This window comes from Sparus aurata, chromosome 7, assembly GCF_900880675.1.
Source record: "Sparus aurata chromosome 7, fSpaAur1.1, whole genome shotgun sequence".
Classification (NCBI taxonomy): domain Eukaryota; kingdom Metazoa; phylum Chordata; class Actinopteri; order Spariformes; family Sparidae; genus Sparus; species Sparus aurata.
Window position 1 is genome coordinate 1,409,320 of NC_044193.1, and position 23,930 is coordinate 1,433,249.

At 46.3% G+C, this 23,930-nt stretch overlaps 1 protein-coding gene and 2 long non-coding RNA genes across 4 annotated transcripts in view; 1 reads left to right on the forward strand and 2 right to left on the reverse strand.

Annotated features, from left to right (window-relative positions):
* Positions 1-478, reverse strand: part of LOC115585004 (uncharacterized) — a 26,429-nt gene extending 25,951 nt beyond the window's left edge. For both annotated transcript variants that reach the window (XR_003984634.1, XR_003984633.1), the window contains exon 1: positions 184-478. This is a non-coding gene — a long non-coding RNA (uncharacterized LOC115585004). The remainder of the gene's footprint in view (positions 1-183) is intronic.
* Positions 1-16,488, forward strand: part of LOC115584955 (myosin-7B-like) — a 22,660-nt gene extending 6,172 nt beyond the window's left edge. Inside the window, exons 11-46 of the mRNA XM_030422923.1 lie at positions 1,443-1,546; positions 1,669-1,807; positions 2,562-2,680; positions 2,771-2,920; positions 3,284-3,454; positions 3,616-3,795; positions 4,637-4,769; positions 4,880-4,956; positions 5,136-5,223; positions 5,866-5,983; positions 6,083-6,206; positions 6,304-6,440; positions 6,588-6,758; positions 6,884-6,968; positions 7,338-7,580; positions 7,660-7,836; positions 8,984-9,129; positions 9,308-9,398; positions 9,479-9,636; positions 9,779-10,010; positions 10,238-10,364; positions 10,463-10,581; positions 10,686-10,882; positions 11,188-11,371; positions 11,448-11,613; positions 12,855-12,979; positions 13,063-13,178; positions 13,295-13,481; positions 13,579-13,788; positions 13,878-14,003; positions 14,307-14,397; positions 14,763-14,842; positions 14,912-15,016; positions 15,112-15,207; positions 15,962-16,105; positions 16,199-16,488. Coding sequence (XP_030278783.1) covers positions 1,443-1,546; positions 1,669-1,807; positions 2,562-2,680; positions 2,771-2,920; positions 3,284-3,454; positions 3,616-3,795; positions 4,637-4,769; positions 4,880-4,956; positions 5,136-5,223; positions 5,866-5,983; positions 6,083-6,206; positions 6,304-6,440; positions 6,588-6,758; positions 6,884-6,968; positions 7,338-7,580; positions 7,660-7,836; positions 8,984-9,129; positions 9,308-9,398; positions 9,479-9,636; positions 9,779-10,010; positions 10,238-10,364; positions 10,463-10,581; positions 10,686-10,882; positions 11,188-11,371; positions 11,448-11,613; positions 12,855-12,979; positions 13,063-13,178; positions 13,295-13,481; positions 13,579-13,788; positions 13,878-14,003; positions 14,307-14,397; positions 14,763-14,842; positions 14,912-15,016; positions 15,112-15,207; positions 15,962-16,105; positions 16,199-16,210 — 4,928 coding nt within the window. The 3' untranslated portion in view covers positions 16,211-16,488. The remainder of the gene's footprint in view (positions 1-1,442; positions 1,547-1,668; positions 1,808-2,561; positions 2,681-2,770; positions 2,921-3,283; positions 3,455-3,615; positions 3,796-4,636; positions 4,770-4,879; positions 4,957-5,135; positions 5,224-5,865; positions 5,984-6,082; positions 6,207-6,303; positions 6,441-6,587; positions 6,759-6,883; positions 6,969-7,337; positions 7,581-7,659; positions 7,837-8,983; positions 9,130-9,307; positions 9,399-9,478; positions 9,637-9,778; positions 10,011-10,237; positions 10,365-10,462; positions 10,582-10,685; positions 10,883-11,187; positions 11,372-11,447; positions 11,614-12,854; positions 12,980-13,062; positions 13,179-13,294; positions 13,482-13,578; positions 13,789-13,877; positions 14,004-14,306; positions 14,398-14,762; positions 14,843-14,911; positions 15,017-15,111; positions 15,208-15,961; positions 16,106-16,198) is intronic.
* A 2,358-nt stretch (positions 16,489-18,846) lies between these two features.
* LOC115585005 (uncharacterized) lies at positions 18,847-23,920 on the reverse strand. The gene is made up of 3 exons (XR_003984635.1): positions 23,734-23,920; positions 23,411-23,467; positions 18,847-22,090 (listed from the first exon to the last, which is right to left on the reverse strand). It is a non-coding gene; the product is annotated as an uncharacterized LOC115585005 (long non-coding RNA).
* Between the last annotated feature and the right edge of the window lie 10 nt (positions 23,921-23,930).

Below are 23,930 nucleotides of genomic sequence, written 5' to 3' on the forward strand. Positions count from 1 at the left end.
ATCCTCTCACACAGCAGCAGACAGACAGGTAGTAACATCCTCTCACACAGACAGACAGGTATTAACATCCTCTCACACAGCAGCAGACAGACAGGTAGTAACATCCTCTCACACAGCAGCAGACAGACAGGTAGTAACATCCTCTCACACAGCAGCAGACAGACAGGTAGTTTACAGGCTCACCTTATTTGAGCTGAGGTCTTTTACTTTCCTTCCGGAAGCTAACAGCTCCGTGTGTCCCTAGGCGATGCTAACTTTGTTTGCTAGTTGCTAGCTTCATCTCCTCTCCGTTGTTGCTATAAGTTAGCTAAACTGCTATCGTTAGCAACAGTGGCAAACAAGCTAGCTCACGACGATGCTAATTTAATGTTAACCTGTTTGTTTTGAGTCTGATAAACGTCTCAGTTGAGTCCAGAAGATGTTTTTCTGTCTCTTTCTCGACACCGACGAGCCTGAACGGTCAATTAACCGCCGAGCAACAACGCCATCTGTTTGACGCATGCGCAGACTCGGTTCTTCTGACTGTCACACTGCAGTACCATGTTTGACCGCAGGGACAGCCGTTAGTAACGAGGGGGGCGCTGTTTCACCCACTTCAGGTAACCCTGATGAATGTAGAGCGGAAGTCACGCCCCTTCCGGTTCACACCAGGGACCTTATTTCAGACAAAACTAATAAAATAGTGTGAAAATACATAATTAAAGACTTCGCACTGACAAACTCTCCCTTGACACAACTGCAGTTTGACTGTGAGCAGATTTATTGCGATTTTCATCTTTGTTACTACCTTTTCAAGCCCAGTTGGCGGCCATTTTGGATGTTGACAACCAGTCAAAAACAGCAGAGATTTGTCTAAATAAATGAATGGGCTTGGAGCAGAAGTCTGAAAGTCGGCTTGTCTCCACATGATGTATAAATAAAGTTATGTTACTCAAAATAAAGCTGTATTCACTGATGAACAGAAAGTACTTCTTATAGAGTTCTTCTGCTCCCCGAAATCCCAAAATATCAATTAATGTTTTAATTTAGATTTAATGAGAGGGAGGAAACTGTCTGCTCATCTCACCGGAGAAAAGTTTAATACGACTGCATCTGTTAACACGTTTGTTCTTAATTATTATTGCAGAGGAATACAACAACACTTCAGTGCAACTCTTCAGAGGTCATACGAATAAAAACACATCAAATCAAATCAGTTGGTAAAAGTAGAATAAAAATAACAATATAATAAATATGTTTTGCACTTTGCAAGAATAAAACTCACCAGCATATTATTACACTTTAACCAGATACTGCACAGGACATATAATAAATACATAAAAATAATATGAAATAAAAGAATATTGCTCATGGTTGGTTTTTGTGTTCTTTGATGGCACGTTGGCAAAAACTGAGGAGTTCTCCTGGTGAGATGCTGTGATGAACGCTGTCCTGTGTTGCAGACATGCTGCTGGTGACCACAAACCCCTACGACTACCACGTCTGCTCTCAGGGAGACACCAAGGTGGAGAGCATCAATGATGGAGAGGAGCTGCAGCTCACTGATGTAAGAAACACACACACACTCCAAACACACACACAGTATCATCTGATGAAGTATTTACTATAAGTGTGTGTGTGTGTGTGTGTGTGTGTGTGTGTGTGTGTGTGTGTGTGTGTGTGTTGTAGCACGCCATGGACACGCTGGGCTTCACTCCGGAGGAGAAGTACGGCTGCTATAAGATCGTTGGAGCCATCATGCACTTTGGAAACATGAAGTTCAAGAAGAAGCAGCGAGAGGAGCAGGCCGAGGCCGACGGCACCGAGAGTGAGAGTCTGCGAACAGCTCGTCGCTTTGATAAAGACACAACGATGACGCTGTGCTACAGAGACACACAAAGATTCTTATCTCTATTTATACAATTAATTTAAAAACAGAGCAAATTCAGAGTGCTTTAAACAGACAAAGAATCCCAGGAAGTACTGATGGGACGGTAAAAAACTGAAGAGCTTCATTCAAAATAAAAAAATATCCAATAATATGATTGCTGTGGAAAAACAAAAGATATGTATTTTCTATTACAACCACGTCACTGACAATTTATCCAGCTGTGATATGGTGAACAGACAGCTGCAGCTCCTTCGATCACACAAGTTTGACTTATTAATAACTCATACTGTTTATGAACTTTAGCAGAACAGCTGATCAGGTCAGTTTGTAGTTTGTAGACGTTCAACAGTCAGTCAACATCTCAGTGTTTGCTTGGAAAGCATTAAAAAACAATATTATATATAAAAACAGAATCAAATAACTTAAGATGGAATAAAATCAGATTAAAAAGTAGATAAAATGAAATAAAACCCAAACAAAATAGACCAGAAAGAAATAAAGTGTTAAACTATAAACTAAATCTAATGTGGTTCATCACATAACACCAACAACATGTGTGTTCCATGTTTCACGTCAGTCATTCTTTGCCTAGTTTTTGTCACCATCATGTAAAATACACCTGATCAGGTATTGATGGGTATTGCAGAGGAGATGAGATGAGTGTGTTGTGTGTGTGTGTGTGTGTGCTCAGGTGTGGATAAGGCTGCGTACCTGATGGGCATCAGCTCTGCCGACCTGCTGAAGGGCCTCCTGAACCCCCGCGTCAAAGTCGGCAACGAGTTCATCGTTAAAGGACAGACTGTAGAACAGGTAATCCACCACTCCATCAATCCTTCACTCCATCAATCCTTATCACTCTCATGTATCTTTGCCACTGCTGACCATGTTTCATGTGTGCAGGTGAACTACGCCGTCGCAGCGCTGGCCAAAGCCGCCTACGACCGGATGTTCAGGTGGCTGGTTGGTCGAATCAACTCGTCCTTGTCCACCGCTCTGCCTCGTCAGTACTTCATCGGCGTCCTCGACATCGCCGGCTTCGAGATCTTTGAGGTAATGAGGAGAGAATGAATTAGACAAGTTCAAGATCTGAAAATGATCAAGCACTGAAAACCATCTTCTGCCACCACTTTTCTCTGAGTTTGGGGAGTTGAAATGAATTTGACATGTTTAAATGTTTGATATTAAAGCTGATACCATGTTTATGAATCAGTGACTTTCATTGTTAACTTTTCTTGTGCTAACAAAAAAGTGAGAATTGAATAAATCAGTAAATTAAACAGTTTTACACAGCAGAACTTTCTTAACGATAACATAAAGGTTAATTTCTTTAAATCCATTAATCATCCAACATTGATCTGTGAGGGGAGGTTTCTTCTGTCTGTGACACAAACATATGGTTTTCTTCCTCCTCAGTTTAATAACTTTGAGCAGCTGTGTATCAACTTCACCAACGAGAAGCTGCAGCAGTATTTCAACCACCACATGTTCATCCTGGAGCAGGAGGAGTACAAGACGGAGGGGATCGAGTGGACCTTCATAGACTTTGGTTTGGACCTGCAGGCCTGCATAGACCTCATAGAGAGAGTAAGTGAGATCAAACTGTCCTGCTGTGTTTGTAAAGCTCAGATATCTGTGAGCTCACAGAGGTTAAGATCATATTAAAGTGTTGTACCAGCTCTAACAGATGGAAGAGCTGCAGGAGGATGTAAAATAAATATGACAACGGGTACATTTTGTATTTTCAGCCCATGGGGATTCTGTCCATCCTGGAGGAGGAGTGTATGTTCCCCAAGGCCACGGACCACAGCTTCAAAACCAAACTCTACGACAACCATCTCGGGAAGTCGCCCAACTTCCAGCGACCGCGACCGGACAAGAAGCGCAGATACGAGACGCACTTCGAGGTGGTGCACTACGCCGGAGTGGTGAGTGTCAGCTCGGTCCTCTTCACTGCTGCTCGTGTTAGAACGGGTCAGTGTTTGTTAGAGATGATCTGATGGCTGGTTCCCAATCAGACACACTTACTGTGAGTCAATAAAGTCCTGAATGTAGCTGCTGCTGTGCTGCCTGATCCACCGACAGCTGACAGCTTTCCATCAGAACCAAAAACATCAAGGATGCAGGTTCTGATTTTGGAGGCTGTAATAAAATATCAAAACATGGAATTGGAAACATTGAAATATAGTGGAGGCTGGTTATTGGCTGGTACAACATGTGTTCAGCCCTTTCATCCAAACAGTTCTGGCTACCAAAAAACAAAACTCAGAGACTAAAAGTTCAGTTTTGGGTCGACACACAGAGGTGGGAGAGGAGCCTGCCTCTGTAACAGTGATGCTGTGTTTATGTAGCATTTGCTTTAGTCCCAGAGAAAAGAAAGAGAAAACCCTTTCTGTACTGTACAACAGTACAGAAAGGGTCAAACACATTATTTCCTCTGGTAACTTAACAACTGCTGTTTTTCCGAGATAACGAGATTTAGCAGCTGAGGCGATTTAAGACCCAAATCACAGCAGGAAGCTGCAGAATGTGAAGCAAAGTCAGATGAACACGAGCGTTTTCACGGCTGCATCACTTTCCTCTTCAATCTGTGGCTATTTACCAATTAAATGTAACTTGTTATCGTGGAGGACAGAGGAAATAATTGAACCGTTTTTAAGATAAAAGCATGGGAACATTTTTTAGGTTTTTAATTCTTGGTTTATTTTTCAGGCCATTATTTGAGGACTGATTTTAAATGTCTGATTGAGGATGCGTCTCTCACTGTAGGTTCCGTACAACATCACCGGCTGGCTGGACAAGAACAGAGACCCTCTGAATGAGACGGTGGTGGTTCTGTTCCAGAAGTCCTCCAACAAACTGATGGCCGGGCTGTTTGAGAACTACATCAGCTCTGAGATGGGTAACTAACAAACCGACCAAACCCAAAGACTTCAGCTGCAGCAGCACACGCTGACACTGCGGTCCGACATACTGGTGTGGTGAACTAGTTCTGTTGTGTTCTTGTTTCAGCCGCTGATCCAAAATCTGAAACCAAACACAGGAAGAGGAAAGCAGCTTCCTTCCAGACAGTCTCACAGCTGCACAAGGTGAGCACGAGTTCAAACACAACACGTCTGTATGTTGGTGCTCACCACCATCTTTATTATTATTAAAAAGGGGTGGAGCCTAAGTGGAATATTAAAGCAGTAAGAACTTTGACTAACTGTGATAGGCTGAGAGTCTGGACCTGGTTCTGACTCTGTATCTGCCTCTGGTATCCACACAGGAGAATCTGAACAAGCTGATGGCTAACCTCCGCAGCACGCAGCCGCACTTCGTCCGCTGCATCATCCCCAACGAGTCCAAGAACCCAGGTAACAAACCAACAGCAGCAGCAGCAGCAGCAGCAGCAGGTTAACACCTGCAGCCCTGTAACAACAACATTAGCATGCTAGCTCACACTCATATGCTAATGTTGGCGACAGGTGTCAGGGTTGTTGTTTTTACTTAGAGCTGCAGCTAACATTTAGTTTCATTATCGATGAAGTAGCTGTCTTTAAATGCTGACAGTTAAAGGAACAGTTCACCCAAAAAGTAATATCCAGTCATCATCTCCTCCATGATGATGAAAGTCAGGTGAAGTTTGTTAGTTCACAAAACGTTTCTGGAGCTTCACAGCTCGTCTGTAATCCAGTTCTCCAGACGCCTCGTCTGAAGTGAGTGAAGCTCTCCACACGTCGAAGGAGTAACTAACATCCTTCTTTTCAGATCAGTTTGTGAAGACTGTGATGACAGCAGACGAGCTGTATGGAGATGATTGATTTGTTCTAAATCAAGTCTCAGCTGCTTCAGTTGTTCAGCAGAACGCTGCAACTCTGTTTGACTGTGAAGCTCCAGAACTGTTCTGTGGACTACCACACTTCACTGACTTTATATCCAATTCTGGACTAAAAGTTGAATCCAAAATATTAAAGTATCCCTGAAGCTGTCAGTGAGGATGTCTCTGTGTTTTCCAGGTGTGATGGATCCCTTCCTGGTCCTCCATCAGCTGCGGTGTAACGGGGTCCTCGAGGGGATCAGGATCTGTAGGAAGGGTTTTCCAAACCGCATCCTGTATGCTGAGTTTAAACAGCGGTCAGTCCCAAAAACTGAGTCACACAGAGAAACACAGTGTTGTTTGTGAGATGTGTAGAGATCGGTAGTCTTAAATAATGTTGTACTTTTCTCTCTCAGTTATCGCATCTTGAATCCTTCTGCGATTCCAGACGACTCGTATGTGGACAGCAGGAAGGCTGTGGAGAAGCTGCTGGGCTCTCTGGACATCGACCACACCCAGTACAAGTTCGGACACACTAAGGTACAACACGGACACTGAGAATGACACCAACAGGGTCTGAAGGTGGAGGCTGTCGAGACTTTCTTCTTGAGTGTTCTGGTGTTGTCCGTCCTCTCAGGTGTTCTTTAAGGCGGGTCTGTTGGGTCAGTTCGAGGACATGAGGGACGCCCGTCTGTCTCAGATCCTCACCACCGTTCAGGCCATGTCCAGAGGGAAGCTGATGAGGATGGAGCGAGAAAAGATGATGCTGCAAAGGTCAATATGACACCTTTTAGATTAATAGCATGAAGATAAGCTGATGTGTTGAATCTCTGCTGGACGGATTGAAACCAACCGACAAACTGACTTTTAAAGATTTGCTGGATTTTCACCACGTCTGTGTTCTTTCACTGCTCGTCTCAGAGATGCTGTGATGGTGATCCAGTTCAACCTCAGAGCCTTCTTCTCTGTGAGGACTTGGCCGTGGATGATGTTGTTCTATAAGCTCCGCCCCCTGCTCAGGAGCGCCCAGGTGGAGAAAGAGCTGGCCGCCCTCAACGAAGAGTTCAAGAAGTTAAAAGAGGCCTTCGACAGGTCTGACTGCTGTTTGTGTCCTGTTTCTGATTATTCAAACTTTAGATCAGTTTTTAAAAGACAGATGAGTCTGCTGAGCACTTTTGTTTCCATCCTTCACCTCGGGTTTGTTGTTTCTCCGTCAGGTCAGAGGTAAAGCGTCGGGAGGCCGAGGAGCGGCAGGTGGTTTTGGTTCAGGAGAAAAATGACCTCGGTCTGCAGCTCCAGGCTGTAAGTCACTCAGAAACCATCACTGGTTTTTTAAAAGTCCTCTTAAACCCATTTAAATCTGCTACATGCAAACTGTGTCTGTATCTCTTATCTGGATAAACTCATATTATGTCTGTAGCCTAGCTTAGCATAAAGACTGAAAACAGGGGGAAACTGTTAGCCTAGCTTCATCCAGTCAATATATAAACAACTGTTTGATTTGAATGTAAATCAAATATCAGAAGAGAGAAAACATTTTTTTAATTGTTTCCATGACCTCAAAGCTAGTTTCATTTATTTACTACATCAAATCCTTACTGTCAACAACATTTTCAACTTTTACTTTTACTTCATTACTTCATTATCTCTCCAACACGTTCCATCATCCAGGAGCAGGACAACCTGGCGGATGCAGAGGATCGCTGCAACCAGCTGATTCAGTCCAAAATCTCTCAGGAGTCGAAGCTGAAGGAGCTGCAGGAGCGTCTGGAGGACGAGGAGGATGTGAGCGCCACGCTGACGTCCAAGAAACGCCAGCTGGAGGACGAGGTGACGTCACTGAAGAGAGACGTGGACGACCTGGAGATCACCCTGGCTAAAGTGGAGAAGGACCGACACGGAGTGGAGAACAAGGTGTGTACCATCAGGTTAGACCCGTTAGGTCATCAGTGGTGCTGCTGGGAGGAGCTGACGAGTTTTCTTCTCCGTCCAGGTGAAGAATCTGACCCAGGAGATGTCTGTTCTGGATGAATCCATCTCGGCTCTGAGCAGAGAGAAAGCCGCCCTGCTGGAAGCTCACCAGCAGGTTCTGAACGACCTCCAGGCCCAGGAGGACAAAGTCAACATGCTCGCCAAGGCAAAGACCCGGCTGGAGCAGCAAGTGGACGATGTGAGAGAACCAAGTGTTCAAATATCAAGATGAAGCGTCTCTGTGCCCACATATATGACAGATGTGTGTTTGTGTGTTTGTCTTGTCTACTTGTAACATGTCAGACCGTCTCTCTTCTTCAAAGTCCGACTTTAATCATGTTGGAAAAACCAAACACAGAACCGAATAATACTGAGTGCTAGAAGTCTGTGGAGTTCTTCTGTAAAGTGTTCCCTCTTTCAGTTTTCTGTTGAAGGTCGTAAAAAGTGCTTTCCAACATGTAACTCCAAAATCTCCATAAGTGTTCTTCAGGCCAATTTCTAGACCCACATTCTGGGACTGTACCGAAGAACAAAACTACCTGTCAGACCCTAAAGGACACCGACTGAGGACCTGGAGAACCCCAGAACATCCTTCAACCACAATAATTACCTACAGGACACCAAGAAGCTCATCAGTGACTAGAAGTACCACTCTAGTGGACCTCTAGAACCTGCTAGAACTCATGTGGACCACTACAACTACCCATAAGACCCCTGGAACGTCTTAAAAGACCATTAGAACCACCTGAATGTCCACAAACACCCCTAAAAGGACTATCTGCATGGCCACAAGAACAGCAACACTACAACACCCCACAGAGACCCAAATAACCTCCTGCAGGTCCACTGTGACAACCTAAGGAACCCCCTGTGACCATTAGAACCTCTTCAATGACCACTAGAACTACTAGAAGGACTTACAGATGGTCATAAGAACCTAAAAGAAACCTAGAATCTTCTCAATGACACATAGAGCCTCCTCACCAACCACATGAACCACTTAATGAGCCTCTTAATGTCTTTAATGATTCTCTGGAACCACCAGAACAACCCATAGAACCTCAGGAAATCTCCTACAGGGCCCCTAGAACATGTAGATACACCTACAGAAACCCTAAGAACCTCATAAAGAACCTTTGGAAACTCCTAATAAACCCCTCAAATGTCCTTCACAGAGATCTAGAGCTCCTAAAGGATTTGAAGGTTCTTGAGATAATTCACAGCCAGGTTTCAAACTGAAGTAAAACCCAATTGAACTCTCTAAGGTTCTGGTGCACCACGACATCGAGGTGTTCTGTTCTGTTCTGTTCTGGTTTGTGACGGTCTGTTCCGTCTCTCACCTGCAGATAGAAAGTTCCCTGGAGCAGGAGAAGAAGATGCGGACGGATCTGGAACGAACCAAACGTAAGCTGGAGGGGGATCTGAAGCTGTCTGTGGACTCTGTGAAGGACCTGGAGAAGCAGAAGGAAGATCTGGAGGAGAGACTGAGGAAGTAATGAATCACATCCTGAGCCTTTAAAACTTTATTGATCCTTCTGTCTGCTCGATCAGATGATTCCTGCACAGGAACTGAGCTCACCTGGAAACAGATTCATGTGATCACAACTGCTTACTGAATAAAACTGATCATTTCTTTTCTCACTCTGTTTCTGTTTCATACCTCCCCACAGAAAAGACTTTGATTTGGGTCAGCTTCAATCTAAAATGGAGGATGAACAGAGTTTGGTGGCTCAGCTTCAGAAGAAGATGAAAGAGCTTCAGGTGGGTCGGACTGATCCAGGGTAGAACTTGTTCGGCGTTCTGATCCTCCTCTTCCTCACTGCTGTGTTTCTGTCCCTCAGACTCGTATCGAGGAGCTGGAGGAGGCCCTGGAGGCGGAGCGGGCCTGGCGCTCCAAAGCCGAACGTCAGAGGAACGACATCGCCAGAGAGCTGGAGGAGCTCGGAGAGAAGCTGGAGGAGGCAGGAGGAGCGTCCGCCGCTCACATCGCTCTCAACAGGTCAGGATGAAAACTGTGATCCAGACTGAAACATGTTCCCCTCAGGAGCGACTGAAAGAACTTTGTTGATCCTCTGACGTTTTCTCAGCACCATCAATGACCATGTTTACCATGTGACCTCATGAATACTTCATGTCAACAGGAAGAGGGAGGCGGACTTCCAAAAGATGCGGCGGGAGCTGGAGGAGGCGGGGCTTCACCACGAGGTGACGGCCGCCACCCTGAGGAAGAAGCACTCGGACGCGGTGGCCGAGCTCAGCGAGCAGATCGACTCTCTGCAGAGAGCCAAACAGAAGCTGGACAAGGAGAAGGCCGAGATCCGGCTGGAGGCCGACGACCTGGCCATCAACGTGGAGCAGCTGTCCAGGAGCAAGGTACAACATCCACCTTAAAGAAGGGGTTAAAGGAGCAGTGCACCAGTTTGATCAATGTCAGGTGATCATCCACCAGGCAGAGACCTGGACCAATGAAAGACTCTGACTGCAGGATGGGAAATACAGGATCCAGTTCTTAACATTCAACCTCACCTGTGTGTGTGTGTGTGTGTGTGTGTGTGTGTGTGTGTGTGTGTGTGTGTGTGTGTGTGTGTGTGTGTGTGCAGGCAGCTGGAGAGAAGATGTGCAGGGTGTTTGAGGACCAGCTGAATGAAAGCCGAGGCCGAGCGGAGGAGCTGCAGAGACAGCTGATGGAAGTGTCGGCTCAGAAAGCTCGAGCGCTCACAGAGACCGGTACAACACACACACACACACACACACACACACACACACACACACACACACACACACACACACAGCTCACCCCCTTTGACTTCCTCTGTTTCTTCTAGCCGAGTACAGCCGTCGTGTGGAGGAACGGGACGCTCTGAACAGTCAGCTGCAGCGCTCCAAGGCGGGAGTTTGCCAAAACTATGAAGATCTGAAGAGGCAGATGGAGGAAGAGAGCAAAGTAACACTGAACCTGTTTGTCAGAGTTGCAGATCTCAATAAACCAACTTGTATCTCTTCAGGTGTGTGTTTGAGAGTTAATACCTGTGTGTTTGTGTGTTTGAGGCTCGTGTGGCGCTGGCTCACGCGGTGCAGGCGTCCCGTCATGAGTGCAGTCTGCTCCGCGAGCAGCTGGAGGAGGAGCAGGAGGCGAAGGCCGAGCTGCAGAGGACGCTGTCCAACGCCAACAGCCAGGTGGTTCAGTGGAGGGCCAAGTACGAGACGGACGCCGTGCTGAGGATAGAGGAGCTGGAAGACGCAAAGTAAGACACTCACAACGGGATGGTTAAGTTTCTACAGAGTTTTCAGCTGGTGCTCGGCTACAAATAGGAAGCTGCTTTCGTCCACGTCTGTCTGAAATCAAAGAAGCCTTCAGAGAGATTCTTTAGATCTTAATGAGCCTTTGACTTTTTCTTTGAGTACAGCCTTCAGGACAAATTTTACATTTTTACCTCCACTACTGTTGAGGCTCTAAATCTGTCGTTCTACAACAGGTTGCACATTAAAGTCGGCTGAGACCTGCAGCTGAGCACGTGTTTGTTTTTGTTGTCCTGTGTTTCGTCTGCAGGAAGAAGTTGGTGGTCAAACTGCAGACTGTTGAAGAAGCTGTGGAGGCGTCTCAGGCCAAATGTTGCTCGCTGGAGAAATCAAAACTGGGTCTGCAGACTGAGATTGAAGACTTGGTGGTTGAACTGGACCGATCCAACGCCGCTGCTCTCGCTCTGGACAAGAGGCAGCGCAACTTCGACAAGGTCGGTCAGCAACACGGGCTGTAACCCTCCACAAAGTAGGAGATCACTCACGTTTGTGTTGTTTTGTTCTGTCTAGTTGTTGAGCGACTGGAAGCTGAAGTTTGAGGAGAGTCAGACGGAGCTGGAGGCGTCGCAGCGAGAGTCCCGCAGTCTGAGCACCGAGATGTTCAAACTGAAGAACTGCTACGAAGAAGCTCTGGACCATCTGGAGACGGTTAAACGAGAAAACAAGAACCTGCAGGGTACTCTCCCTCCGTCACCTTCAGTCACAGCGGCACCGCTGATCACTTTAGTTTGTTGTGAATGTCTCATTTATTTCACACACATTTTGACCTTCAGCCAGTTTCCTGTTTCGTATCAGAAGGCCTTTTTATTTTGGCAGCTGCTTACATACTCTGGAAGTCCTGAGATCCCAAACTGATCTGAAAACATGCTATTTACACGGTTATTTTGTGACCTCAGGTTTTCAAGGTGACATCAGACTTTCTTAAAGGGATATTCCGGTGTAAGTTTAATCCATGGTCTAAATCACAGTGAAACTGTGTTAGACTCCCTCTGGAGAGATCAAGTTAGCAGACCGCTAATTTACGGAGTTTTATCAACCTCAGAAACGACCGCACGACAACAATACACTGCAGTAAATGGATCCAAATATAAACCGCCACCAAAAAGCCACAAATAATGCTCAGAACAGCACCAAACTTCAGCAACAGTACAAATAGGGTCTCAGCACATAGTCCGGGGCATCTAACCTCCGCTAGCTTAGCTGGATTTCTACTTGAAAGCTAAAAACAGAGTTCAACTCTCCTCCATCAGCTTCCGGGTCGGGGAAGTCCCGACGCTGACGATTACCGAGTGCGGTTAGAAATGCTCAATTTCAGTTCTTTTCCCTGTCCGCTCTCGATAATAACTGTTATAAACTGGCAGGTAAGACACATATGAACTTTGATTGCTTTTCCATGGAGTCATAATCATACATTTTCATCCATGAGCCGCGGAACTCTACTGCACTCGGTAATCGACTCGTCGGGACTTCCCGTCAACAGGAAGCTGCTGCAGAAGAGTGGTAAATTTAGTCAGCTTTTCAGTAGAAATCCAGCTAAGCTAGCGGAGGTTAGATGCCCCGGACTATGTGCTGAGACCCTATTTGTACTGTTGCTGAAGTTTGGTGCTGTTCTGAGCATTATTTGTGGCTTTTTGGTGGCGGTTTATATTTGGATCCATTTACTGCAGTGTATTGTTGTCGTGCGGTCGTTTCTGAGGTTGATAAAACTCCGTAAATTAGCGGTCTGCTAACTTGATCTCTCCAGAGGGAGTCTAACACAGTTTCACTCTGATTTAGACCATGGATTAAACTTACACCGGAATATCCCTTTAATTAACCTTTGGCACAAAATTTGGTTGTGTTAAACAGGAAATTTAAACCATGGGACATATTCAGACAAATAATACGGACCTAAATGTATATTGTGTTTGAATTCAGAGGAGATACTGGACCTGACTGATCAGATCAGCCGGGAGGGGAAGACCATCCACGAGCTGGAGAGGATGAAGAAGATCCTCCACATGGAGAAGAGCGACATCAGAGCAGCTCTGGAGGAAGCAGAGGTAACAACTGTTTATACCTGTCGACTCTCTACCGACTAAACTGTTCACTAAAGTACAAAACCTCCCAACTCTCAACCAACCAGGGCACTCTGGAGCACGAGGAGACCAAGACCTTGAGATTTCAGACGGAGCTGCAGCAGATACGGACCGAGATCGAGCGCAAGATGGCGGAGAAAGACGAGGAGATCGATAACCTCAGGTACCAAACAGATTACAGACTCACTGGATGTAGTGATGGATGAGATGAGAAGAATATCAAACGTTATTAAATATGCATACTGTGTCAGAAGTTGTAATACCAGCGTTGTCCACCAGGCGGGGCCACCAGCGCTCCCTGGAGTCCATGCAGGCCAGTCTGGAGGCGGAGATTCGCACTCGCAACGAGGCGGTTCGTCTGAGGAAGAAGATGGAGTCCGACCTGAACGAGATGGAGATCCAGCTGGGACACGCTAACAGGCAGGCAGCTGACAGTCAGAGGATCATCAGACACCTGCAGACACAGGTACCCTCACCTGACCAATCACAACACAGCACAGTATCAGGTGACGAGAGACGGACTCTGTTCTGTGACACTGAAGGTGTGTCGTCTCCTCCCACAGGTCAGAGAGCAGCAGGTGGATCTGGAGGATAAAGTCCAGCTGACCAATCAGCTGAGAGAACAGATCGTCCTGTTGGAGCGTCGCTGTACGCTGATGACAGCCGAGGACGAGGAGCTCCGCGGGATCCTGGAACAAACTGACCGCGCCCGCAAGATGGCCGAACACGAGCTGGTGGAGGTGGCAGAGAGGGTGAACCTGCTCACCTCACAGGTGACAACACACAGTCAGCAGCAGTCAGTCAGAACCGCGGGTCAGGACTTTTTATTGACTCACCGATCGATGACCCGACTGTGTTTCAGAACGCAGGTCTGGTGAACCACAAGAAGAAGCTGGAGACGGACCTGTCGGTGCTGACGGGGGAGGTGGACGAGGTCCTGCAGGAGAGCCGCAGCGCTGACGAGAAAGCCAAGAAGGCCATCACTGACGTGAGTCCCAGCTTTGTCACAAACTGATTCATTTACACCCTTTTTTAATCTGAAGTCTACAAACTAGCTGCTGAGATGAACATGATAGCATGCTAGCACGAGCTCGCCCGCACATACAGGCTGAAAACAACTTCCTCTCGGATCAGTTTGTGGTCTGGAAGCCTTTTGGTGTTTGTTGGGTTGATTTCCTCCTTCAGTTGTCTTTCCATCAGCATGGAGGATGTAATGTTTTCCTGTTTGGCTGAACTGTTCCTTTAGTTGTATAGATCTTCTCTGAGTCTTTTGCATGATGTGCTCCACCAGGCGGCTCTGATGGCGGAGGAGCTGAAGAAGGAGCAGGACAGCAGCAGCATGTTGGAGAGAATGAAGAAGAACATGGTGTCTACAGTGAAAGGTAGAGTAATGACAGAGTTCACCTGCTGCAGGTGAGCGACGCTCACGCTGCTGCAGGTGAGCGACGCTCGCGCTGCTGCAGGTGAGCGACGCTCGCGCTGCTGCAGGTGAGCGACGCTCGCGCTGCTGCAGGTGAGCGACGCTCGCGCTGCTGCAGGTGAGCGACGCTCGCGCTGCTGCAGGTGAGCGACGCTCGCGCTGCTGCAGGTGAGCGACGCTCGCGCTGCTGCAGGTGAGCGACGCTCGCGCTGCTGCAGGTGAGCGACGCTCGCGCTGCTGCAGGTGAGCGACGCTCGCGCTGCTGCAGGTGAGCGATGCTCGTGCTGCTGCAGGTTGATGGTGACGGCCTCCATGTGTCTCTGACAGAGCTGCAGGTCCAGCTGGACGAGGCGGAGCAGATGGCGCTGAAGGGAGGAAAGAAACAGCTTCATAAACTGGAGACGAGAGTGAGTAGAGACAGACAGGTGAGGTGTTAGACCGTGAGGAGGTGAAGCTGACGTAGCTGCTGTGTGCAGGTGAGGGAGCTGCAGACGGAGCTGATAGTGGAGCAGAAGAAGAGCGAGGAGTACCAGAAGGGAGTCCGGCGCTACGAGAGGAGGTGCAAAGAGCTCATGTACCAGGTCTGGTCTCCTCACATCGTCCGGCCGCCGCTTCTGTCTGATGTTCTGCTGGTTCTGTGTTCTGTGTCCAACTCTGATTGGTTCTCTTCCTGCAGACGGAGGAGGACCGGAAGACTCTGCTGAGGATGCAGGAGCTGATCGACAAGCTTCAGACCAAAGTCAAGAGCTACAAGAGACAAGCTGATAACGCTGTGAGTGACGGAGCACAGGTCACACACAGAGAGAATGTTTAAACTAAAGTGGTGACAGAGGTCTGTGGTACTGATGGTTCTGGTTCTGGCTCACCCAGAGTATCGCTTTCAGAGAGAAAGCTGTAAAAGGCCAAACAGCAGACAGACAGCTGAGCAAAGAGGCAGAGCTAAAACAGAGAGAATGAGCAGAACTGGAAGTTTCCCTCCACCTCGTCTACTTGTGCAGGTCCAAAGAAATCTAGACAAAACTTTAGAGTTGATGCAGTTAGCTTAGCGTTAGCCTCCAGTTAGCTTAGCGTTAGCCTCCAGTTAGCTTAGCGTTAGCCTACAGCTGCACCTCCTGTGTGATGAAGACGATCAGCTGACTGGTACTGAAGTAAACTCTGTCCAACATGTCTGTTTATTTTCTGTTTCAGAGATCCTTTATTGATTTGTGTGTGAAGAGCGTTCACTCTGGACAGATTTGGGAAACTAAATTTGTAACAAACTGAATATCGATCTGTTGTTTTTTTTATAGTAGAATCACTGAAAGCTGCTGCTTGTTGTTGACGCTGGAGTCTTTGTTTTGGTGAATATTAGCTGCTATATCTTAAAATCAAAATAAAATAAAATCTGGGATGTGGAGGACTGTGATGCGCAGATATCTAACAACACAACAGGATGAACTTCTGTCCTCTAGTCTGAAGCATAATCAAGTCCCCCAAGTTGTCATAGAAACTGAATGGCAGCTGTCGTTCCTCTGTGTGTCCACCAGGAGGAGCAGGTGAGCTGCAGCACCGTGCGTTTCAGGAAAGTCCAACACGAGCTGGACGACGCCGAGGAGAGAGCCGACATCGCCGAGACGACCGTCAACAAGCTGCGGATCCGAACTCGCGAACAGACCAGCAAGGTCGCCATAGTGAGTCAAACTGTCTCTTTACTGTATAATGACTGTAAACAGAATTTAAACGTGTTATTTAGTGTTTTTAATCTGCCGTTTGTGTTCCTGCAGATCGCTGAATGAAGCTCCGAACATCATCAGTGTGTTTCTGCTGTTGTGTGATGTTTGTGTGTGATCTGTGCTGTGTGATTAGAGTCCAGGACCACCGGGGGGCGCTCACGAGTCTTCATCTGCTGTGTTATTATATCTTCACTGTGAAGCAGCATTAACTGGTTTGTACAGGAAGTGTTGAGGGCAGCAGGTACGTCTGAGAGCCGCAGCAGCAGTCGACGGGAGAAAATGATTTTAGACCTGAACTGCTAAAGGATGAATTATCACACGTTACTGAGTGAGCTCTTAAATTATAATATTTCATTTCAGTCACTGGATGTTGGTTTGGTAACGTTTAAAGATGGAGGCAGAGGGAGAGAGCTGCATCAGTGTCGGACACACAGAACTATGAGTGAAAACTTTCCTGGTTGTTGCTGCAAATGTAGATAAATGTGCATGTTTCAGACAAAGTTCAGACAGATTAGAGACATTCAGAGATTTAAACAGTGGTTTCATTTATAGAACATTAAATCCATCATGTGTTGAGTGATGTTGTTGATGCTCACATGAACTGAGAACAGTCACCACCGCTGCTGCTGCTGCTGCGCTGCTGGTTAGCTTCTTTTAGCTGGTAGTTTGTTTTCACGGCTCATTATCTGTATGCTTGAGTCCATCAGGCTCAAAACCAACAACAGCGCTCCAGTGGGACGACCCGGTTCTGGAGGAAGGCAGCTAAATGCTAACATGTTAGCTACAACTACTTAATAAGCCAAAGGTACACCAGAGCTGATGTTCTGACAGCTTTTCTGCCCCCTAGTGGTCAGAATCCCTGCAGAACTGTTTAAACTGGATCATACTGACAGTCAGAAACAGCACAGCTACAGTTATTAAATGTAAAATGAATAATAAACTCGGTGCCTGTGTTCAGACTGTGTGTTTGACTGTAGTCAGTGTTTCTGACTGAAATCTTAAGTGTAGTAAAAAAAAGTAAGAAATAAACCTTTTGGTGTTTGATGCTCAGTTTGCTTCTTTAACTTCCTGCAGCAGGAAACATGAACCATTAAGTGCTTTAACAACAACAAGAACAGCAGTCGCAGCGACCCGACACACAGCTAAATGGTACCGGACACGTTCACCCGGCCCACATGTCTCGTGGAATAATGGTACCTGCACTCATGTGTGCAGATCTGAGAAAATGAAAAACATCCTTCAGAGAAACCTCTGATTATTCCCCGCAGATTCACAGGGCTGATAATATTGTGACCACATGAGGCCGGACCGGTCCGACCTGATAAATACACTGCAGGCAGGAAGTCGAGGGATGAACACTGTGTTTCTAACTCGGGCTGTATTTCACATCTGAACAACATCAGCGGAGGTGTACTGTCCCCGAGAGGCTGTCGGGCTGATTACACCCAGAACATAAACACATTGGACCGAACAAGAGCCAGCAGACGGAGCCCGTCTGTCCTGTGAAAGCTGCTCTGTGGTGTTCTGATCCGCCATGTTGAGCTGCTGACAGAGCGAGCACCAGAGACTAAAGCTGGTTTAGTGACCGGCTAACTTCAATGGGGATAAAATAATTTAATCGTGCAGCTTTTCTAGACTTTGCTCCTTTTTTGGGACTGACTGGCTCAAATTATGACGGTCATGTATCCACCATTTTACAGACGCGTCTTTCACAATGTTACATTATGGTAAAAAGTATTTTAGGCCTCAGAGCATCACATGAGGATGTTATTACACAGTTTGGCCACTAAGATAACTAACTTTAAAGCCTGGAGCTCCTCCCGGGGGCCGGTACGACCTGACTCCACCTATAACCTGTCTCATCAAAAACAAAAGGGTGGAGCTAAAGCAGGCCGAGATAAACAGTACAACAAGCTCACCTGTCTGGTTGCTATCAAGCTAGCTGTTAAAGTCAAGTGTGTTATATTAAACCTGAACACAGTGTTGGAGGCGGAGCCCCGTTCAGCAGGTGCCCAGTGGCGTTTTGAAAACAAAATGGCTCCACTTCCTGTCTATGAAAAGACCCGGATGTTCTGTGTTGTGGTACCAGTGGAGCGTGCACTCGAGACTTCCACTGACCGAGCGGGCTAACTTCCGGTGTAGCACCTCGCTAACTTAAATGGGGATTAAATAATCAGAACTTCTAGACTTTCACCATTTTATTGGACCGAAGGGCTCAAATTACGAGAGAACTGACACCGAGAGTGTTTGTGTTTGTGTTCAGTCAGCAGACACGTCTCTCCTCTCACAGAACTGCACTCGTCAATATGAGCAGATTTATTTATTATTCATCTTGTCACGACCTTTTCTGAGCCGGTTGTCTCCACGTTGGTTCTGGCGCATGTTGTTGAGACGATGTAGTTCACTGATCTTTAACACAGAACTACAGATGCAACTATCTGTATCTGTGGACGTGACTTCAGCTCGTCGTTGACTCACTCTCTGAGCCTCGAGTCGCCGTTTGAGGAAGTTCAGTCTTTGATTCTTCCACATGGACTCTTTTCTGTAAGTCAGAGAAAGCATCAAGATATACTTAAAGTTACACACACGATGTAGGACGGCTCATTTCAGTCGATGACTAAATAACAGACTCATGATATCTGATGCATGAATGTAGCTGCAGCTCTCTGTTATAAAACAAACACACTGAAGAGAAAAAGTCCATTTTGGCATTCGACACTTTATTCACAAACTAAAAGCGGTCACTGTTTCCAGGTCAGTGGTGACTGTACAGGTGTGTTAGATCATGTGGCGTCGCGTCCCGTCGAACATGAACCCTCCATTGGTCCATTCATCCCTCCATCCGCCAATCAAAGTGCTCAGCAGTTGTCCTTCAGTGTGTGTGTGTGTGTGTGTGTGTGTGTGTGTGTGTGTGTGTGTATCCATCCGGTTCTGGACCGCAGCTCTCAGCTCAGGTCCAGAACGGTCCGATTCTAGTGCGCGTCTTTATAAAAACACACCGAAACATTTACAAATACATTCAAACACAACCAGGAGGTTTCTTCCTAGATAGTTGTTAGACAGCAAATAGCACCGCAGAGCAAATACATCAGGGGTTAAAAAAACAAAACCAAAGGAAAAAGAACCTCTACAGACAGCAGACGGGTCGGCTGCACTCACACAGGACCAGAAATCACCTGAGACACTTTCACACTGTCGGACAAAACCAACATGAGGTCGCGTCCCGCTCTGACGCCGTGTCAGAGGAGAAAATCATGTTTAAATCATGATAAATTAAATCAGAATCAAAGAGTGAGCGCTTCTCTTCTTCTTCTTTAAACTCAGTGATCAAACTGGAAGATTTCCATCAGAGAAGAAGAAACACACAGACGTAGAAACTGATGAAGTCCCGAGAGAAATCTGTCTTAAAAACACTGAAACATCACGTCTGACCGATCGTACTGTCAGAAGTTCTCCTCTTCAATGTGTCCCTTCACACCTCACAGCTTCATTTTATTTATTTATTTGTAGTTTGTTGGAGATGAACGGATCTCCAACATCTCTAATATGTATTTGTTGATGTTGTTTAGCTGTAAAAACCTTGATTACAGAGATGTTTCTGACAAAACAGTTGCTCTTTGTGACACATTTTTACTGTCGGATGGAAGAAAAACTGCAGATTTGACTCAGAAAAAAACTCTGTTGTCTATTGAACACGAATCAGGAATCTGATGGCAGAAAATGTAGCAGAACCTGAAGATCAGATTCATCAAAGACATCAACAGGGAATACAGCACACGCTGTTACCTCATTGGTCTATACGTCAGCCAATGGGTGCAGAGCCTCAGTGTAAACAGTGTGAAAGTATCTGAGAGGAGATTTGATCCGATGACTTAATATTCAAGTTTGTATAAAAGTCTTGCTCGTCCTCAGCGAGACGATCACACGCGTGCACCGATTCAAACCCGTCCTGTGTGACTCCAGTCGTGTTTCTCTACAGTTATATTTTACACTTTTATAAGTTACATGTAATTTAGATCTCTGGACATTTTTCTGGCCAGCTGTCAGATTCAGGCGAGGGACCAAATGGACAGTAAACAAAATCAGCTGAGAGGAGGAAAACAACTGAACTGAGGGGCGTGACCGTGTGTGCAGAGAGGAGGTGATTGGACGGGAGGTGTGTGATGGTTAACACGAGTATAAAGTACAAAATGTGGCGACACAGAACCAGAACTCTGCCACTGGTCCTCCAGAGTGACGGCTGATGGTCCAAACTCCACAAAACAGCTGAAACAAGTTCTGGATGCAGTGACATCACCATCTAGTCCTCTTCTTATTGGCTCACGAGACGTCGGGAGATTTCCACAGTCCGGTAATCTTTTGTTCGTTTACTCCAAAATGTTCTCGTCGTTGTTTCCTCAGGGCTGCCCTGTTGCATCGTGGGTACTGAAGTCAGTCACCAGGTTAGTACAACTGTAGCTCTGTCGTCAGTGAAGCCGTCGGTCACCGCGGTAACCAACACTCAAGTTAGTGGAAGAAAATAGAAATAAAAACAAACGACATCAGCAGCGATGTCAGCGTTCGTCTCAGTCCGAGTTTAGTAACAACAACAACAGGGCGGACTGGTCCTTTAATGTCTTTACAGACTGTTAGAAAGACTAAATATGAACACGTAAAACTAAAAATGGCCGCTGGGAGGTCACCTGAAGAGGAGGAGGAGGAGGAGGAGGAGGAGGAGGAGGAGCTCAGCAGTGATGAGGTCAGAAAATAAAGGATTGTTTTTCTGCTTTCTACACAGAATCAGGAAAAATTTAACAGTGGAAGCTGAGAAACTGTGAAGGACGTGTTGCTTTCTGTTCTCAGAGGTAAATAAACTGTTCAGACCTGTTTACACCCATCCTGAGTGACCAGCTGTGATGTCACTTCCTGCTCTGTGTGAAACAAACCCGTCCATCACTGAGACAAACAGACTCCATGTTTCTACTCAAAGACAGAAAGAAGTTCATGTAGAACATTTGCTGAATGAACAAGAAGGTCCAAATAATGCAGAATGAGTCAGAGACAGAGTTTCACAGAGTTTATAAAGTGTCTCCAACTCAACAACTCACTAAACTGACACATTTGTTAAGGGAGTCTGGTGCTGTCCAGTTGAAACACCTGCTGCTAACATTGGCAGGTTAAGAAAGCCCACACAGGTTATCTACAGTTCTGGTTCTGGTTCTTGTTTCATGGACGTCAGCTGTACTGTCCAGCTGTGATCACATCACTCAGGTCAGGTGTTTTAAACCAGGTCTGAACAGGGCTGATGGCTTTATGAACCCTCAGAGGCTGAAGCTGCAGAACCGACAGATTTATAATCAATATCTTCAATATTCTCTACGATAGAAATGTTTTAGGGGGTCAGTATCTCTGAGAGATGCTCTAACTTCACTGCAGGAGAGTCTTACACACCTGATGTCGGGGCAGTGCTGTCAGAGAGGTGATCAGGTAAATGTGGGCAGAAACACCTGGAAGTCTAAACTCAGGGCAACAAAACGTCCTGCTGTCAAACCGAACCTGCTGATTTTATTCAACAACATCACAGCTTAATGTTTACTTCTCTGTCTCCTCCTCCTCTCATCACCTTCATCCTCCTCCTCCTCCTCTCCCTCCTTCTCCCCCGGCTCCTCCACCCAGAGCCGCCCTCCTCAGATGAGAAGTGAGGAGCTGAGGAAGAGGAGGAGGAGGAGGAGGAGGAGGAGGAGGAGGCAGGAGCAGCTGATGAAGAGGCGTGTTGGGTGTTTCGTCCCAGCGTCTCCCTGAGCAGCAGGGTGGGAGGGCCAAAGGACGTCATAGAGATGGCAGAAGCTGATTGGCTGACCGGTGAGACCACGCCCTGCTCCTTCAGGCTGCTGTGGGTGGAGTCAGGAGCCTGCTCCAACCAATCAACAGGCTCAGCCCTTCCAGCCGTCCCAGATCGGACCTCTGGATCGACACACAGAGACCGCCGTTAGCTTTGTGTGTGTGTGTGTGTGTGTGTGTGTGTGTGTGTGTGTGTGTGTGTGTCACAGTAAGGCACATGCAGGCAGCAGAAACAAGCTGAACGTCCTGCTGGAGAACTGAAGCTCTCAAATGCTAACAGCAACATGCTACACAACGACAATGCTAACATGCTTAGCATGCAGGTAAGTATGACGTTTGACGGGTTCACCATCTTTGTTTAGCGTGTTAGCATGCTAACGTTTGATAATTAGCACTAAACATAAAGTATAGCTGAAGTTAAAGGACATCTCATTATTACCTCCACAGTGTGTTCACCTGTGTGTGTGTTTGTTTATTTGTAAAATAAAATAAAATATCATGTTTTAAATCGAGTGTTTCTCAAACTGTCTGTGACGTCACGTGACTCCGCCCGGCAGTGAGACGGACAGATGTTACTCTTTAATATTAAATCAACTTGTGTGTAAATTCAAACATCATTATTTGAATTGGCTGTTTTGATGTGTTGTTGGACCGTTTTGTGTCTATTCGTTCTCTAAGACTTTGACCTTAAAGGACGACACAGTTTATACTGTTTTACTGTGTTAATATGTGGCGGACCCTGCCACCCTTCTAGCTTCAGACAGTGTTCTGGGACCTTCTTCTCCTCTGAGAACAGCTAGTAGATTCACTGATTGTAACAGTTTGTATTATTACCTCGTTAATATTGTAAATATTAAGATCCTCAGTTTTAATTACTTCTCCAAAACTACACACTGCTCCTTTAAAGGAAACTGTGGGCTGCTTTTAAGTTTTGTTTTTTCAGATGAACTTCTTCTTCATGATGTTTGTGATGTTTAGTTTAAAGGTCGACTCAGTGCTTAACATAATGTTATCTCATTTTAATTTAAAGCAGCTACAAGGAACTTTCTTTATTTGTGTTCTGGCGACCCCTGTGGACAAAAGGGGTATAACCATCACCTCCTGTAAATTAATATAATATATATATAATATAATATAAGACTCTGTTAGATTGAGATATTATCATTATCAACATTTTTTTTGTATCGGTTTTTTGTTTAAATGTGTTTTTATTTCCATGTTTTGTGCCTGAGGACAGTCTTTAAAACAAGACTGTGTGTTCAAAAAGGATTCATGATTTATCTGTATGTTAAACACGTCAGACACACAGACACACAGGCAGACAGGCAGGTAGACAGACAGGCAGACAGGCAGGTAGACACACAGGCAGACAGGCAGGTAGACAGACAGGTACAGCAGTGAGGCAGTTGATCTACAGAGAGGAAGACGAGGAGGAAGACTCACAGGGTTCGAGACGATGAAGGTTTCTTGACTCTCGGCCACTTCCTCCTCTCAAACAGCCTGATGCAACAAACACACACCGTGTTACATACAAGCGAGCGCACACACACACACACACACACACACACACACACACACACACACACACACACACACACACACACACACACACACACACACACACACACTCTCTCTCTCTCTCTTCGCTCCACCACCAGCAGCCCTCAGCTCCGTCAGGAAGTCATGCAGCATTCAGAGCAGGAAAACAAGATGTCTGTGTGTGTAAAGGTGTGTGTGTGTGTGTGTGTGTGTGTGTGTGTGTGTACCTGTAGTCATCAAAGCTGCTATGTGCCCGCCCACCTGCTGAAGAAAACAGTCTGATTGGTTAGTGAGTAGAGGCCGCTTGTGATTTGTTTGTCTTGCTGCGTTAACGTCATCATCCACCTGTTGTCATGACACCTGAGGGCGGAGCCGTCTGATTAAAGTGTGTGTGTGTGTGTGTGTGTGTGTGTGTGTGTGTGTG